The sequence below is a fragment of the Botrytis cinerea genome, chromosome 1 (assembly GCF_000143535.2).
Source record: "Botrytis cinerea B05.10 chromosome 1, complete sequence".
Lineage (NCBI taxonomy): Eukaryota > Fungi > Ascomycota > Leotiomycetes > Helotiales > Sclerotiniaceae > Botrytis > Botrytis cinerea.
In genome coordinates this window covers 2061214-2076119 of record NC_037310.1, presented here as the reverse complement: position 1 = coordinate 2076119, position 14906 = coordinate 2061214, and the positions used below count along the sequence as shown (strand labels likewise).

General features: G+C 43.3%; 3 protein-coding genes across 3 annotated transcripts; 2 read left to right on the top strand and 1 right to left on the bottom strand.

Annotated features, from left to right (window-relative positions):
- Positions 1-2755: 2755 nt before the first annotated feature.
- On the top strand, positions 2756-7443 carry BCIN_01g05920 (hypothetical protein). Its single transcript, XM_024690584.1, has 6 exons — positions 2756-3500; positions 3549-4880; positions 4934-5472; positions 5522-5577; positions 5627-5680; positions 5732-7443. Exons 1-6 carry the CDS (start codon positions 2920-2922, stop codon positions 6932-6934), a joined length of 3765 nt encoding a protein of 1254 aa, XP_024546353.1. The 5' UTR covers positions 2756-2919; the 3' UTR covers positions 6935-7443.
- A 248-nt stretch (positions 7444-7691) lies between these two features.
- Positions 7692-9781, top strand: BCIN_01g05910 (hypothetical protein). Its single transcript, XM_024690583.1, has 2 exons — positions 7692-8237; positions 8293-9781. Exons 1-2 carry the CDS (start codon positions 7747-7749, stop codon positions 9524-9526), a joined length of 1725 nt encoding a protein of 574 aa, XP_024546352.1. The 5' UTR covers positions 7692-7746; the 3' UTR covers positions 9527-9781.
- A 162-nt stretch (positions 9782-9943) lies between these two features.
- BCIN_01g05900 (hypothetical protein) lies at positions 9944-12539 on the bottom strand. Its single transcript, XM_024690582.1, has 7 exons — positions 11995-12539; positions 11862-11898; positions 11689-11762; positions 11285-11608; positions 10822-10889; positions 10660-10742; positions 9944-10597 (listed from the first exon to the last, which is right to left on the bottom strand). Exons 1-7 carry the CDS (start codon positions 12145-12147, stop codon positions 10200-10202), a joined length of 1137 nt encoding a protein of 378 aa, XP_024546351.1. The 5' UTR covers positions 12148-12539; the 3' UTR covers positions 9944-10199.
- Positions 12540-14906: the final 2367 nt, after the last annotated feature.

Sequence of the window (14906 nt, the reverse complement as noted above, 5' to 3'; positions counted from 1 at the left end):
GCGAAGATCTTTCTTTGCTCCTTGCGTAAGAACTATGATGACTAATTAATGTTCATAATCGAAATATTCTCCATAGTGTTTTGATTCTTGATTCTTGAGTGTTTGATATTCCCAAAATACTAACGGTGCCGATATCCGTACACTCCGCCCACTGGAGGGTAGGTATAGCAGTAAAGTAAGTATTAAGTAAGTATTAGTGTGAGAATCCATATCGAAAGCAGTAGTTCCGATGTCAACGGCCGTAGCTCAGGTACATTGAACAATATCTAGATTATCGGGATCGGTAGTATGAGATCAACTTTTGTTCTCCGCGATTAGCTTTAAGATAAAAATATAAAGCTTCCTTTTTTCCCAATAGGCTGCTCTGTACGACACGTACGGACTATCAATATCCGATTTCCGACCCTGATCAACTCGCTGCGTCTCACTCTTGGGTTCTTGTCAAGAAGTGTCATCGTTCCCTACTCATGCACGAAGGTATACTGGTTCGTCGCCTTATTATACTCTCATTTTTCAATGTCTATTCACACAACTGTTTCTTCAGTACGGAATACACGATGTTGGATTCAGTGTGAAACGAAAGACTTTGCAATCTTTAACCGCGGATTATTATAAGATCAACAACGGACCATCGCAACTAATGATTTTCAGCTCCAAATGAGAAGTTGGAGGATTGGAAATCCTGTTTTGATTGGCCAATTATTTTACCAAAGTGCCGCGAGTAGTTTGTTTGCATCATGTTAATCCCTTACCCAGTGCATCATGGTAAGACATCTAGAACGATCTTTTTTGGAATTAGCCCTTAACCCATAGAGTTATGATTTGCTAGGTCACATACACCATCATCGGTGCACCCAGCAAATAAATTCTCCAGTGATTCTCCACCATATTTTGGTATCTTTCTCCTGTTCTAGATTTAAGGCTTCACGTACAGAATTCTCCGAATTAAGGAGACACTGATTTTCCAAAGAAATCGAATGGATTGACTATTGGTACACAAATGTGTATGAGGTCACATTTATTATTGGAAAAAAAAAAGAAATACAATCGTTGCTAAGGGCCAAAGTATTCTGATTTTATAACGAAAGGGTTTCAAAAGTAAAATACGAGAGCATGACAAAATGAAGGGGTGCAGCCGAACGGAGTAGGTAGGCTCCTAAAGAAATTCATAATCTTCTTGCCACTTTTACGAACCTTCAAGAAGTTACTATTCTGTCAACTACATCATGAGCTTCACTATATTCCTCAATCTATCTAAGTAGATGTTATTCACGATGTATTACGTCAATGAGGGTGTCGCTCATATATTTTCATAATTTTTTCTTTGTTATCTTGGCTCATTCATTAGGTTCTCCGGTTTCCATTTTAGACATTTTTCATCAATTCCCATTAAAGAGACGTGCAGAAAATGCCTAGTACCATCATAGATAATATTGCATCAATCTTCACAGACAGCATTCCTACGTCGTCAGCAAGTGTCAGCACTGTAGCGATAACGCTAGACGTCAAAACGCCTCTTCCACTATGCATATTTCTTATAATTAGAGATCAAGAATTCGATTGTTATACCGGTAGTAATGTATGTCCACATCTCAAAAATCAGACCTCTTCCATCATAACAGTATCGAAGTATTGGTTTGTTAATTTAGCACTATTTGGATACCCAACGAAAAGCTCGGCATGAGGGTTTCCGAGGAAGTCGTGGCTGGGACTTGTCAATAGGCTTACGGATATCAAACTCAAATCAAATCTCTGACCTACGACGAGGATACCGACCATGCTGTACTATATGTTACAATACGTGAAGTTTATCCCTTTCCGTCTCAACATACTCGTGTTGTGGAATCAATGTTACTTTCTTTCCGAGCCTCGATACCACTGACATGGAGAGTTGAATCCTTGCTCGTACATATACAACTTCAGCCACCGTTTGGATTGGGCAAGCAGGGACGTTTATTTCAATTTCCCCAACATGCACCCCCCACGAATTGTTTCAAAGCACAAGCCCACAACGATCTCCGAAGGGAATTGACGATCTTGCAGCTCCGTTTAAAAGAGTGGGCGACGGCATTACAGTAGGGCTAATTTATCTGCCTTAGGAACACTTTGCTTTAGTTGATGTTGATATTGATATTGATAGTGAAAGAGTGAGAAGGTGGACATCGAGGGCGCGGTACAGGAAAGGTAGGGTAGCTATTGGCAAAACAAAAGGTTTAACTTGCTTGGCTCATCAGGTGGCTTGAAGAGCTTATTGTCAATGGATCGGTATTAACTTCAGCCCGACCACAAGACTCGGTGAATTCCAAACTCTCGGACATCACAGCTCGTACAAATCGCGAAGAACCCAGCTTTGAGTACTACACATGCACGTGGATACACATTCTATAACATCTCCGCGAGCCACGCAACTCAACTTTCCAATTGTTCAGGGAATGTAGGTAAGTAGTAGCGAGGGCGAGGGCGAGTTTTAGGGTTTGTAAGATATAGCACTGCTAGCACCACAGTCTTGAACCTGAATATCGTTCCCAGAGCAGCCAGCTCTATCCTCTTGTGGGCTACCATTTCTCCATCTATGCATGAAAACTTGTTGGGCAAACAGCTCTGGCAAGGAGGACGGTTCGAAATGTGTCGAAGAAACAACGAAACGGTCAAGTGGAATTTTCAATTCCATCTCACGTGACATTGATATAAAACCCATTACATAAGCACACCGTTCCTTGGATGTGGATGAAGCAACCCTGGACATTTAATTAATGGGCAGTTGCTGCTGAGCACAAGCCGAAGCTTCATTGAGATCTGCGAGAGAGTCGTTCTTGGTGTATCGTACATCCAAACGGCAATGATTTCATGATATCGTCAGATATCAAAATGCTACTCAGTATTAGTACTTGAACCAATTTCATTCATCAGTTTTCAATTATGTCTATTCGCGTTCTTCTCCGCGAATATCCCCATCGCTCAATTGCTCTTGTGACGCCTACACACACTCTCATCTTCCGCCATAGTCCTTCGACGAATGAATCTCTAAGCAATGGATTGCTCAATCCCATTTATCCAGTACATCCGCGTGCATCTGCCGACGGAGTTACATCTCCCAAGTGCATGGTAGAGTTCGCAGATGTCTCCTCAGTTGATCTAAGCGATTACCGCACGTTAAGTCTTATGCCAGCCCACGGTACACTTGGGTTAATCACCGTCAGCAATGATATATTCCTTTGCGTAATAACAGCCAGGAGCGTAGTGGCCCAGGTGAGGCCTAGCGAAACCGTTGAAAAGATAATAGGGGTAGAATTCCATTGCTTGAACAATGCCGAGTACGACAACACTTTTATGGATGATTTGGATCCCTATACCTACAACACTGAAAACGCATATGGCCAAAATTTGAGTCGACGCGATCCAATCGTGGAGCACCCTTGTGCTGAGCTGCAGAGGCTATTGGCAGACGGAACCTTCTACTATAGCACGAATTTCGACCTTACGAATCGATTGCAAGACCGGTAAGCAAAATTAATATACCCACGTTGTCAAACTCTTATACATTGCAGATCTACAGATGCAACAGCAAACGATGTTGAGAGTTTCGACGACTCTTTCCTATGGAATTCATATATGATTGGTTCCTTGGAAAAATTCCGATCTCGTCTCGTGGTACATGAAAGAGACGCCCTGGACAAGTCTGGTATTCTTATATCTGCGATTCGCGGTCATGTCCAAACGAATACTATACCTCCCGCGTCCGATCCGTTACGAACCTCAAGATCAGGCCTCCCATCTTCTCTTACATTAATATCTCGATTGTCTTGTAAACGAGCTGGCACAAGGTTTAATGCTCGAGGAATTGACGACGATGGAAATGTGGCAAACTTCGTCGAATCAGAAACAGTTTACTGGAGTCCCTCTGCCAATGTACAATATTCTTCAGAACAGGCAGACGAAAAGCCAGCCGGCATATGCTTTTCATATGCTCAAATAAGAGGAAGTGCCCCGATATTTTTCGAGCAGGCACCCGGTTTACTTCCAGGCCAACAAAAGGTTACTGTAACTAGATCTCCTCAGGGTACTCAGCCAGCTTTCGACAAACACTTTGAGGAACTGGAACGTAACTACGGCGCAGTTCATGTGGTCAATCTGCTCAGTGAAACTAAACCAGCTGAAGCTGAAATCACTGCTTGTTATCAATATGGAATTAGTCATTCGTCATTGAACAAAACAGAAGAGAAGAATGCCAAAGATCATCAACTGTTGAGGGTCACAGAATATGATTTTCACGCCGAGACGAAGGGACCTCAAGGTTACCAGGCAGCTAGTATGATTCGAAGTATAATTGAAAATTCAGCAGATGGCTTTGCATATTATCTGTCTGAAGAAATTGATGACGCGGAAGATATTCCTGAGAAACAAAGCCGAAGAACAGTTGTCGTATTACAACAAGAAGGCGTGTTTAGAACCAATTGCCTCGATTGCTTGGACAGAACAAATCTCATTCAAACCATCATATCTCAAATGGCAGTAGAGTCTTTTCTCCTGCATAGAGGGGCTAGAGGCACTTCCGAGTTTTGGATGCGTCACTCAACAATGTGGGCTGATAATGGCGATGCTCTTTCACGAATATATGCAGGTACAGGAGCTCTCAAATCATCGTACACTAGATTTAATAAGCAGACTCTCTCTGGTGTATTTGCCGATGCACGAAAGAGTGCTACCCGGTTATATATGAACAATTTTGTGGACAAGGGGCGACAAAACACTATTGATGTGCTCTTGGGCAGACTTGTGGGACAAGTGCCTGTGCATTTGTTCGATCCTATTAATGACTATGTGACGGCCGAGCTAAACAAACGTAGCTCGGAGTTCCAATCTTCTGAGGTGATAAACATGTAAGTCTACTATCCTTTTAGCCGTCACATGGTATGCTAACTTGATGCTTTAGATGGGCTGGAAGTTTCAATCTTAATGGACGCACATCTGGTATAGAAGAAGACTTGGCTTTATGGTTATGCCCTGAGCTTGAAAAATCACAGCAGCACCCTGAAATAGTAGTGGTCGGCTTCCAAGAAATAGTGGAATTGAGTCCTCAGCAAATTATGAACAGTGATCCAACAATAAAACAAGCATGGGAAAGGGCCGTGCGAAAGACTCTGAACAAGCATGCTCGTGCAGCTGGTCAAGATCACTACGTGCTGCTGCGAAGTGGTCAGCTTGTGGGAGCTGCCCTATGTGTATTCGTCAAAGCTTCAGTTTTACCAAACATTAAGAACGTCGAAGGCAGCGTTAAAAAGACTGGGATGTCTGGAATGGCTGGCAACAAAGGTGCTGTTTCAATCCGTATGGATTATGCAAATACTCAGATTTGTTTTGTGACTGCACATCTCGCTGCCGGGTTTAGTAATTATGCAGACCGTAATAAGGATTATCATACCATCCACAAAGGATTGAGGTTTCAAAGAAACCGGGGCATAGATGATCATGGAAAGTTTATCTAAATGATTGTAAGAATTGTTCACTAATGCTATTACAGACACGGTTATTTGGATGGGTGACTTCAATTATCGTATAGGACTTGGACCTGAGCGGGTAAGCAAACTTCTCTACAAGCTCAACTTTGGTTCTAACATGCTTTCAGGTCAAGCAACTGATAAAAATGGGCGACTTGGAGACTTTATACGAGAATGACCAGGTAACTTCCGCAGCTCAGAAAAAATTAGGAAGCCCGTTGACCGCCGCATAGTTAAACCTCCAAATGGTAGCTGGTCTAACATTTCAATACTATTCCGAGTCCAGGATCACTTTCATGCCAACATACAAATTTGACATCGGTACTGATACATACGATACGAGTGAAAAGGCCAGAATTCCGGCATGGACCGATCGAATCCTACGAAAAGGTAGCAATCTACGTCAAATCAATTACAACACCGCGCCCTTACGTTTCTCCGACCACAGACCTGTATATGCAAACTTTCAGTGCACTGTGAGTGTCATCGACGATGCTATCCGTGACTCTCTCAGTAGAAGCATTTACGATAGAAGGAGAGAGGAAATTGGCGGCGCAACAGCTAGCTCAAAATTGGATGGAACTGACGATGAGGACTTGATTGGATTCGAGAGTCTGGAGCCTGGCTTACCACCTGCAAGCTCGAGTGAGAGGAAATGGTGGCTTGACGGAGGGAAACTTGCAAAGAGTCAAGTTCAACCGCCGGGCAATTCAAAGGACGTGGTACCAAATCCAAGAAGACTGAGCAACCCGTGGAGTGTGAGCGATGAGCCAGACTGGGTCAAGGTTTCAAGACCTGGCATATCTTCACGGAATAGTTCACAGAGAATGTCTCTTCCACCGGCACCATTGGGAAGGAATGGCACTGTAACACGAAAGCTTCCACCTCCCTTTGATGCTTCTTCTCTCCCTAGTTCTCAAAGCAGACTTGGAAATCAAATCAGAGGTAACTCCTCAACTTCAGCCCTGCCTGTAAAGGCAGTACTTCCTCCACCACAGTTAGTAGCGAGCAACTTTTCGACTCCGACCCCGACTGCAACAGCAAAACCAGTCCTTCCCCCACCTCAACTTACACGCCGCGCATCGACCGAAACAACACGCTCCTCGTACAAGAAAGCACCCCCTCCTCCAAGAAAGCCTGTACATTTAGCATCTACTTCTGTTTCACCTACCCTCTCAACTTCTTCGTTGGCTTCAAGATCGAAAGATCCGCCACCTATTCCCGGTGCATATAGAGACTTCTCGCCGCCTACTAGGAGAGCTACTTCTGGTATAGATAAAAGCAATTTGGAACCACCCCCACCACCACAACCTCGAAGACCTGGAAGGAAGGTGGAAGATGAGGGAGCAAAGCCAGAGTTGCCGAAAAGACCGGTAGACTTGTTGGGCGATAACGATGATATTGGGGGATGGCAGGCCTTAGAGCCTACTAAATGATTCATGCGTACTACAATTAGAATTAGGAGTTACTAGAGAATTAATGGAAAGCAAGGTAGATAAAAACGGGCTATCGGTAATGCATTTGGTGGAATTAGAGCCATCAGCGGTGTACTTGTTGGATTAGCGAAATCTGTATTACTTTTCAGCGCTATGGGCGAGGAACCAATAAATCTCCCGCCCCTGAATCTAAATGTGGCTGATTTTGCCGACACTTTTATCTCCTCCCGAAGTTGGGAATTTGAAAATCGCCTATTCGTGGTCATCACTATTCAGAGACATATACATGCCAGTAAGTTCCCGTGTTTTATGTGTTTTCAGTAGTGGCAATTAATAATAAGCCGGGAATATCTTACCCCCTTTGCTGTTACGGTTTGCATGTATGAACAATAGGAAAATATAATTACATTGTTACGATTCCAAATTTCAAATCCCATTCAAAAATCCTTCGGGTGTGGCCGTGTTACGAGGATCGTTTGTGGGGCAATGGTTGAAATGAGTCTTGCTCAGCCTTACAATAGTACCTACCTAGGTATGTTAGTGCCCAGGTGGGTCTGTAATTCTTATTAGTAGTAGATGTAATCTGCTGAGGCTTTCTGTTAGGTGTATTCACTGTTTGCTTGTTGCATGGTTTTTGAGTACTAGCTTTTCTGGTGGTGTGGTTCTTTTAGCGTGCTTTCTTGGCTAGTGTGTGGAAAGAAGGTTTAAAAGGGTATGGGTTTCTGGGGTTCTGGGGCTTTTTTTGTTCTTTAACTACGGGGCATTGAAATTTTGTAACGATTTAATGATACTGGATTTGATGGTCCACAGTCATGGCTTTCTCTTCAGCTCAGCAAGATATAGCAAATCTTGATGATCTGTCTTCTCTTCCAACAGCTAATTCCTACCATTCTTCTTTGAGCCATACTGCGATAACTACGGTTTCTCCCTTTCTCGAGCTAGCAAAAAGCTTCAACGCTCTGTTGCTCCATGTACATTTCCTGAAATGGCCAAAGGGTGAGAGAGCCGGACTTAACAAGATGTTCGGAGCAATGACTACTATCTCTATGGGTACGAACCTTCTAGCACTACAAGAAGCTAAATTGACTGAGGCAATCCTAAAGTCTTTTCTTGAAGAATCTAAAGTTGCGACGAGATACGTTGAAGGTGTGATTGTTATGATTGAGACTATGAAAATAGATCAGGCTTCGATCTTCGAGGAAGAGGAGATAGAGGAGCTACAGGGATTCTGTACAAGAGCGGAAAGTTTTGGCACAAAATTATTGGCTTTGGGTATGGGAATAAAATGGTCGAAAGTTTTTATGTGTGTTGGATATCTCTCTAGAGCATAATAAATGTTCTGGGGCTGACAATTCTAGACCTGACAATAGTATTGCCAACGGCGTTTGCCTACCCGACCTGAAATCTTGGGATCTGACACTTCTACCAGAAGAAGTAGCTGATCTAGAAAAGGCTTACAGAACCTTAGATCCAACTGGTTACCGGCAATATCTTTCTTTGATTGATAGCAAAGCAAAAGAGTGTGATTCGTCCGACAAGGAATACGATAAGAAATGTATCAATCAAGTCTCAGAGCTGGTCAATGAATCAATTGTTCGTCAATCTTCTGAGGACAATATCAACCTTCAAAAAGCGCCTTCTTTTGCCTCCGCCAAAACTGCAGTCGATGATACAAGTTCAACCAACCCGGAAAAGAATACGGGAAACAAAATCCACTACGAGGCAAAGAATCTCCACTATGTACCTGCTCACAAAATACAACATTGGTGTAGGTGGACTTGGTTCGATCTTAAGATATGGCCTTATAGATCAACTTACATTTTGGAGGAATGGTTAACGTCATCTAATCCATTACATTCTGCCGAAATCTCAAAAATAAAACAGAGATTTCAAGATGCAGCAAGGAGAAAAATGTACGGATGTGGCATGAGGATGGAAATTAAAGCGGGTGGAGATGTGGAGAGACAAATGCAAGAGGATTGTTTGAGGGATGTCGTCAATAGGCTGGGAGAGAAAGCGGAAAAAACACTTTTGCAACTTTGTGAAGGGGGTCATGATATTGATCATAATGATGGCAGCGTGCGAAAATATACAATCGAGGCGATCGAGGCGAGAGAGCCGAGGGGAATTTTTAATGAGCCGAAGATTATGGGATTAGAGGAGAGTTTGAAGATGAAGAGGGATTTGGAATTCGGTAGGAGGAAGTGGTGGAAAAAGGTGCGAGATTTTAAAGGGAAAGAATGGTGGGTAGATGGAAAGAAGAAGGAGTGGTGGTTGGAGGCCGAGAAGGTAGAATGGGTTGTTGTGCTTAAGGTTAAGGAAATTGAGCGCCCGAAGAAGTTTATGCAAAGTCCGTGGAATGTGATTACAGAGGGGAAAACGAATGTTAGTCAGGAGGTGCGAAGTAGCGTGGGACAGGGAGGGAAGAACACCGCCCAAGATAACAAGGGTGTGAATGCGGGTAACGTGATTGAGAAGAAAGACACGAAGGAAGAAGTGACGATGGGAATCGAGGAAGCAGAGAGAAGAATGAGAATTTTGGTGAAAAGGTTGTATGTTGAGGAAAATGGTGATGAGAAGAGGGAGATGTAGATCAGAAACCTGGGAAGTACCTAGAGTATTCTCTGCATTTCACAATAGATGCTGATGCGATTTACGAGGCTGGTCTTTGGGAATGATCGCATTCGGAAAGTGCGAGAGTATTGAGGACGAGAAGAATCTCTTCTTTATCTTGATGTCATAATAATAAGCGATGATTTTTCCAATGTCTTTCGGTGTGAAATCTTTTCGGTTAAATGATTTGTTTTGGGTGGTTCATACTTGGAATCAACCATGGGAGGTTTGTGAATGTAGAAGTCTGTTTAAAAATTAACGATCGGATCGTTTTGGGTGTTGAACCTGCCAAGTGATCAATTTTCAAACACTGATGAAGTGTATTCGAAGATTCAAAGTCTCATGAACTTGAGATCGATGATAATTTTCGTATGATTAGATGGTTTGCACGAGCATTGAGTGTGTTAATTCAAACTAGGATACACAGGAATGAAATATCAATAGCGTATTCAAATAATGACTATACAGTACATTCTCGTATCAAAATAATAATAATAATATTCTCCTCTTAATCGCAACACGGATATCCCAAAGCGTCAGTGAAAATCCAGACATAACTCAAGCCACCCAAATTACACCTCTCTTCAACACCCAAACCTTTAATCTCCAATCCGATCCCTCTAAACTAAACCCTATACCACCCAGAACGACCCTATGCCAAGCCCTCCCTACTCTCAAAACTATTCGTCACCACAATCCCCTTACTTCCCTTCAATCCCCCCTCCAGCTCCCCCTCCCTCTCATACCTCGCCGGCCCCTCCGCATGCGCAATAATATTCTGCGTCTCGCTTCCATGGGCCGTCGTCCACGGTTCCATCTTCGTATCCATACTACGTGCGTACAGATCACGCTGTGAATCGTGCGCGTCGCATTGGCTGGGATGTTGCGAGCTGGATCGCATGGAGCGCAGTGAGATGGCGGATTGTACGGAAGCGACGAGGGATTGTACGCCGGGTGTGTTGAGCAGTCCGTATTGGGCGGGTAGACAGGCGGCGATAACGCCGAGGCTGGATTCGATGAGGGACCAGTAGAGTCCGGAGGTACAGATGACTGGGGCTGGGGGTTAGTTTGGGATGAGGTGGAAAGGGAGGAAAAGGGGGAGGGGGGTGTACATTCGAAATCAGCGTGAGGATCGTAGTTCACGGCGGTGGCTTGGATGAATACTATCATTCGCACGATTGATGCCGCAATTGTGCTTTGAATTTTGATGTTAGTTTGATTTGTGTGGATGGATATGGAGATAGGCTGCTTGTATGGGTAGGAGTTCAACTTACAGCGCTCCTAGGGAGAAAATAGCAAGTATGCCTATTTTCCGAGCAACAGTGAGATGTAGTCCAAAGATCTGTGTAAATGTTTAGTAATTGAGATGAGAATAGCATTGAGAATAGCATAGAGGAGAATCAAAAGGAAAGCCAAGCAAATTAGTTGGATGCGATGAAAATGCGCCAAATTACTAGATTTGCCGCATTTATTCGATTCGCCAAATTCAATTGAACAAATTCATGATAATTTATTATTTATTAGACGTGCAACAAAACATCTGTTTGTCCGGAGCAATCGGCCGCTTTGGAAGTGGTTCAGAAATGAAATGTGCGTGAGAAAAGTTGTGGTGAAGAGTGGATACAACTCCATGCTTCACTTCTCCCATGCATCGCTTGTTTTCAGGAGAGACTCTTTTCCTTTGCTCTTCTCGCAAAAACCCAAACCCCTTAGAAAAAGAATAGAATGTTCACATACCATCGGAACCGGCAAACTAATAATCACAAAATCCGTCACGACATCACTAATCGCAAACGCATTGTGCAACATATCCGTATCGACACAATGGGCTTTTTCCACAATCGTACTTGTCCAGTAGGCGGAGAAATCGGTGCCGCAGATAAAAAGAATAGAGAAGAAGAATGAGAGCGTCCAGATGATAATGATGATAATCATAAACCAGGTGACGACGTTGAAGCGAGGGGCGGCATTGCGAGTGAAGACGCGGCGATAGAAGAGGATGAGAGAGAGTTTGACGAAGCCGAGAGCGGGGATTTGGAGAAGCTCGCCGGGCCAGAAGGCCTAGGAAAGAGGGTAAGAATGGTATGAGGATCTGTGGAGAGGTGGATGGAGAGGGGAAAGAATGGAATGGGTGGACGTACGATGTTTGAATTGGGTTTTCCGATCTGAGTAGATGGCGCTGGGGCGGGATATCCAAGTTGTTTGAGTCCGACTTCTTTTTGACATGAACATGAATCAGTTTCTGTATTCTCAATATCCAATCCCCAATTTCTCCAAAATACAAACACAAAAGAAAGGAAAATCGAATTCTCACCAGCCATTATCGCGGCTCCCATCCCAATCACAAAAACCTACATACACCACATCGTCAGCTACATTCCATCTCCTCTCATCTCATCTCATCCCAATCTCAAACATCCCCAAAATACAAAATACATAACACATACCAAAGCCGCGACAATCAAATAATCATCCGCGCCCAACCCCACCTTTTTCAAATGTCGAGCATAGACTCGCAGCGCGACAGTCGCGGTACAAACGGGGATAAAGACGGCGGCTGCGGCGATGGCGAGGTTTGCGTGGATTTGGAGATCGGCCATTTTTTTTTTTTTTTTTTTTTTTTTTGATTTTGATTTTGGTTGGATTCGGAGTGAGGGGGAATGGTGTGTGCGGATTTGATTTTTTTGATTTGCGAGTTGGGGGACGGTGGGTAAATTAGGAGCGAGAGAGGAGGATGGGAGAAGAGAATATGAGATGAGATGAGATGGGAATAGGAAAGAGAAAGAGAAAGAAGAAGAAAAAAATGAAGAAGAGAGAGTTAAGATCTGGTATTGATACAAGATACGATACGATACGATGCGAATATATAGATACGTATAAATATCAGAAGTACCAAGAATCAAGGTACTAAAAAGAAAGAAATAAAAAAAATAGGATTATATCCCTTCCTCAAATAAACTCTTCAGAATCTAGTGACTAGTAACCTTTCCCCGTGGGGAAATAAATAAATGAATTTCTAGAGATATACTATACTACACTATATATAATGTTTTACTAATGAGTATGTATGTATGTACGTATACACATTGACGGTAGTTACACACGTCGTGCGTGTTGGTTTTATTTTATTTTCCAAGACTTTACTTACATACCTACCTACCAACCGTAACATTAACATTAAATCTCTCCTCTCTCCCCTGATCCTTATGAGGGATAGGAGGAGGAATCGCACTGTATCATATGATATCGTATCATCCATCTAGTAGAATTCATTACACCAATCTCTCCCTTTCCTCCCCCGGGAAGGAGGGGCGTGCAAAATTCAAAATTCAAAATTCAAATATGATGCTGTGCTATATGATCTATATCATACACACACACATACTCACAGCCAGCCCCCAATCTCCCAAACGTTTTTGCAATGCAGAAACCACAGAAAAAGCAGGCAAAGCAGACAAAGAATGCAGAGAAAAAATAAGGTTCTAAAGCAGGAAGCGACGGAATGGTACATGTAATACTTTTCAGGTGCGTTACGCGTGGAGAGATGATGTTGACGAATTGAAGGGGATGTGTGTGGGACGAGGGGGACGAGGGGGACGAGGGGGAGGTACAGATGGATGGGGTTATTGTTTACGTGTGTATTTACGATAATTTTGGGTTTGGTAATTTGATACTATAGCGTAGTATTCTTGTGTAAGTGAGATTACTGCTGGAATTGCTATTAGCAGAGATGCATGTATGTGTTGCGATTAAGAGACAATTTGCAATGCAGAGAGCTCTCGATGCAGGAAATTTATTTCGCTCGGGAAGTGCAATATCGATAGGGAGAAGTGGATCGCGCGCTGAAAGAAAGAAAGAATGGATGGATAGATGGATGTACATAGTACAATCGGCCGTACTACTTGTAACTGCGGAATCAACTTTGGTGACACGATGTCCACTTGATAATATTGGAGTGGGCTGATTTTCATGCCTACGAGTGGCTAGGAAAGTCGCACGGAAAGATTATTTTCGAAGTTTGAGAAGAGATGCTTTTTGGTGATGTTGTGGATTTCCATAAAGATGTGAAGATCTTTTTCTCTTTGCAATAGAGGAAGATAGTGAGTGAATACCTAGGTATGGAAGTAGTAAGCGCAGGGGAGAAATTTTCTTTCTTCTGTCTTACAGTCTCGGGAGACTTGAACCACCAAGGTTTCGGCGGTCAAGATATCCCGTGAATATATACCCGTTCACTATTGCAAGTGCAAGTGATTGATTTCCGAGGACCCAGAATCCTTACCGGACACGCCGCACATGTACTTTCCACCACCCTGCTTACCATGCAACTTCCATGCATGCGAGCTGCAGATAACGTTCTGCTGGCTGTAGCTGTGTACACCCTCGATTTTAATTTGAGTTCGATCTCGACATTGTACAAGCACGTATAGATCAGATGTGATTGCGGGTCTGGAGGTTTTGCCACAAGTAAATATCAAAGCTATGGGTCGAAGGATCTGAAACTGTGAGTTGGCACACCGAGCGGTTTGTGAAAGGCATGGCAAATGAGTCGGCATCCGTCAAGGCGTTGACAGCGGAGTGAGATAGATGCGGGTATCCATTAGGGTATTGAGAACACAGCTTTCGTTGTAGGAAGTGTGAGAATATAGCTTTGTGTTATGTTTTCTAGAGCCTAGCTCCGTGGTTTCTTCCTTGATCAAGGTTTGGTGGAAGACTTAAGTCCTGACTGTATGCAGACACAGAGTGTGAAGGGCTCGACACTGGACTTGTTCGTTTAAATCGTTTTTTACTCAGCATCTTGTTACATTCGCGTATCAAGATACTTTGATCAGGATTCAAGCCCCGATTTCATTCAATCCTCCTGGTCATCCTGTCAAACTTGAAGGGATAACCTTTGCGCACCACTTCAATGGAATTACTCTTGCTACATTGCCCTACGTTGTGATATGTGATGGACATTCCAGCCCAATTGCTTCAAGTAAAGTCACATATGCTTCCAGAGATGGTTGGAGCAAATCCCACGATCAAATACACCGGCAAACTTTTGCATAGTATCAGACGTAGTGGCGTCAACCAGGATCATGCATATGGTAGCAGTATCTTCAAGTTATTCCCGAGATCATTTCTGCTGAAGCAGAACTCCTCAATATGATCTATTTGTATACAAGGAGATGAAACGGCAATGGCCGTGGAGAAAACGTTGGCGTCCGCCGTGATTTATGCGCCTAGCACACGACCAATACTGATATGCCAAATAAATCCTCTCACCGCCCATGAAGACCCTCCCTAGAAATTTCGAGTCTTAAGATATGCGACCTACAACGAATATTCTCCATGCGATTGTCTCAGGACTGGTCGAATT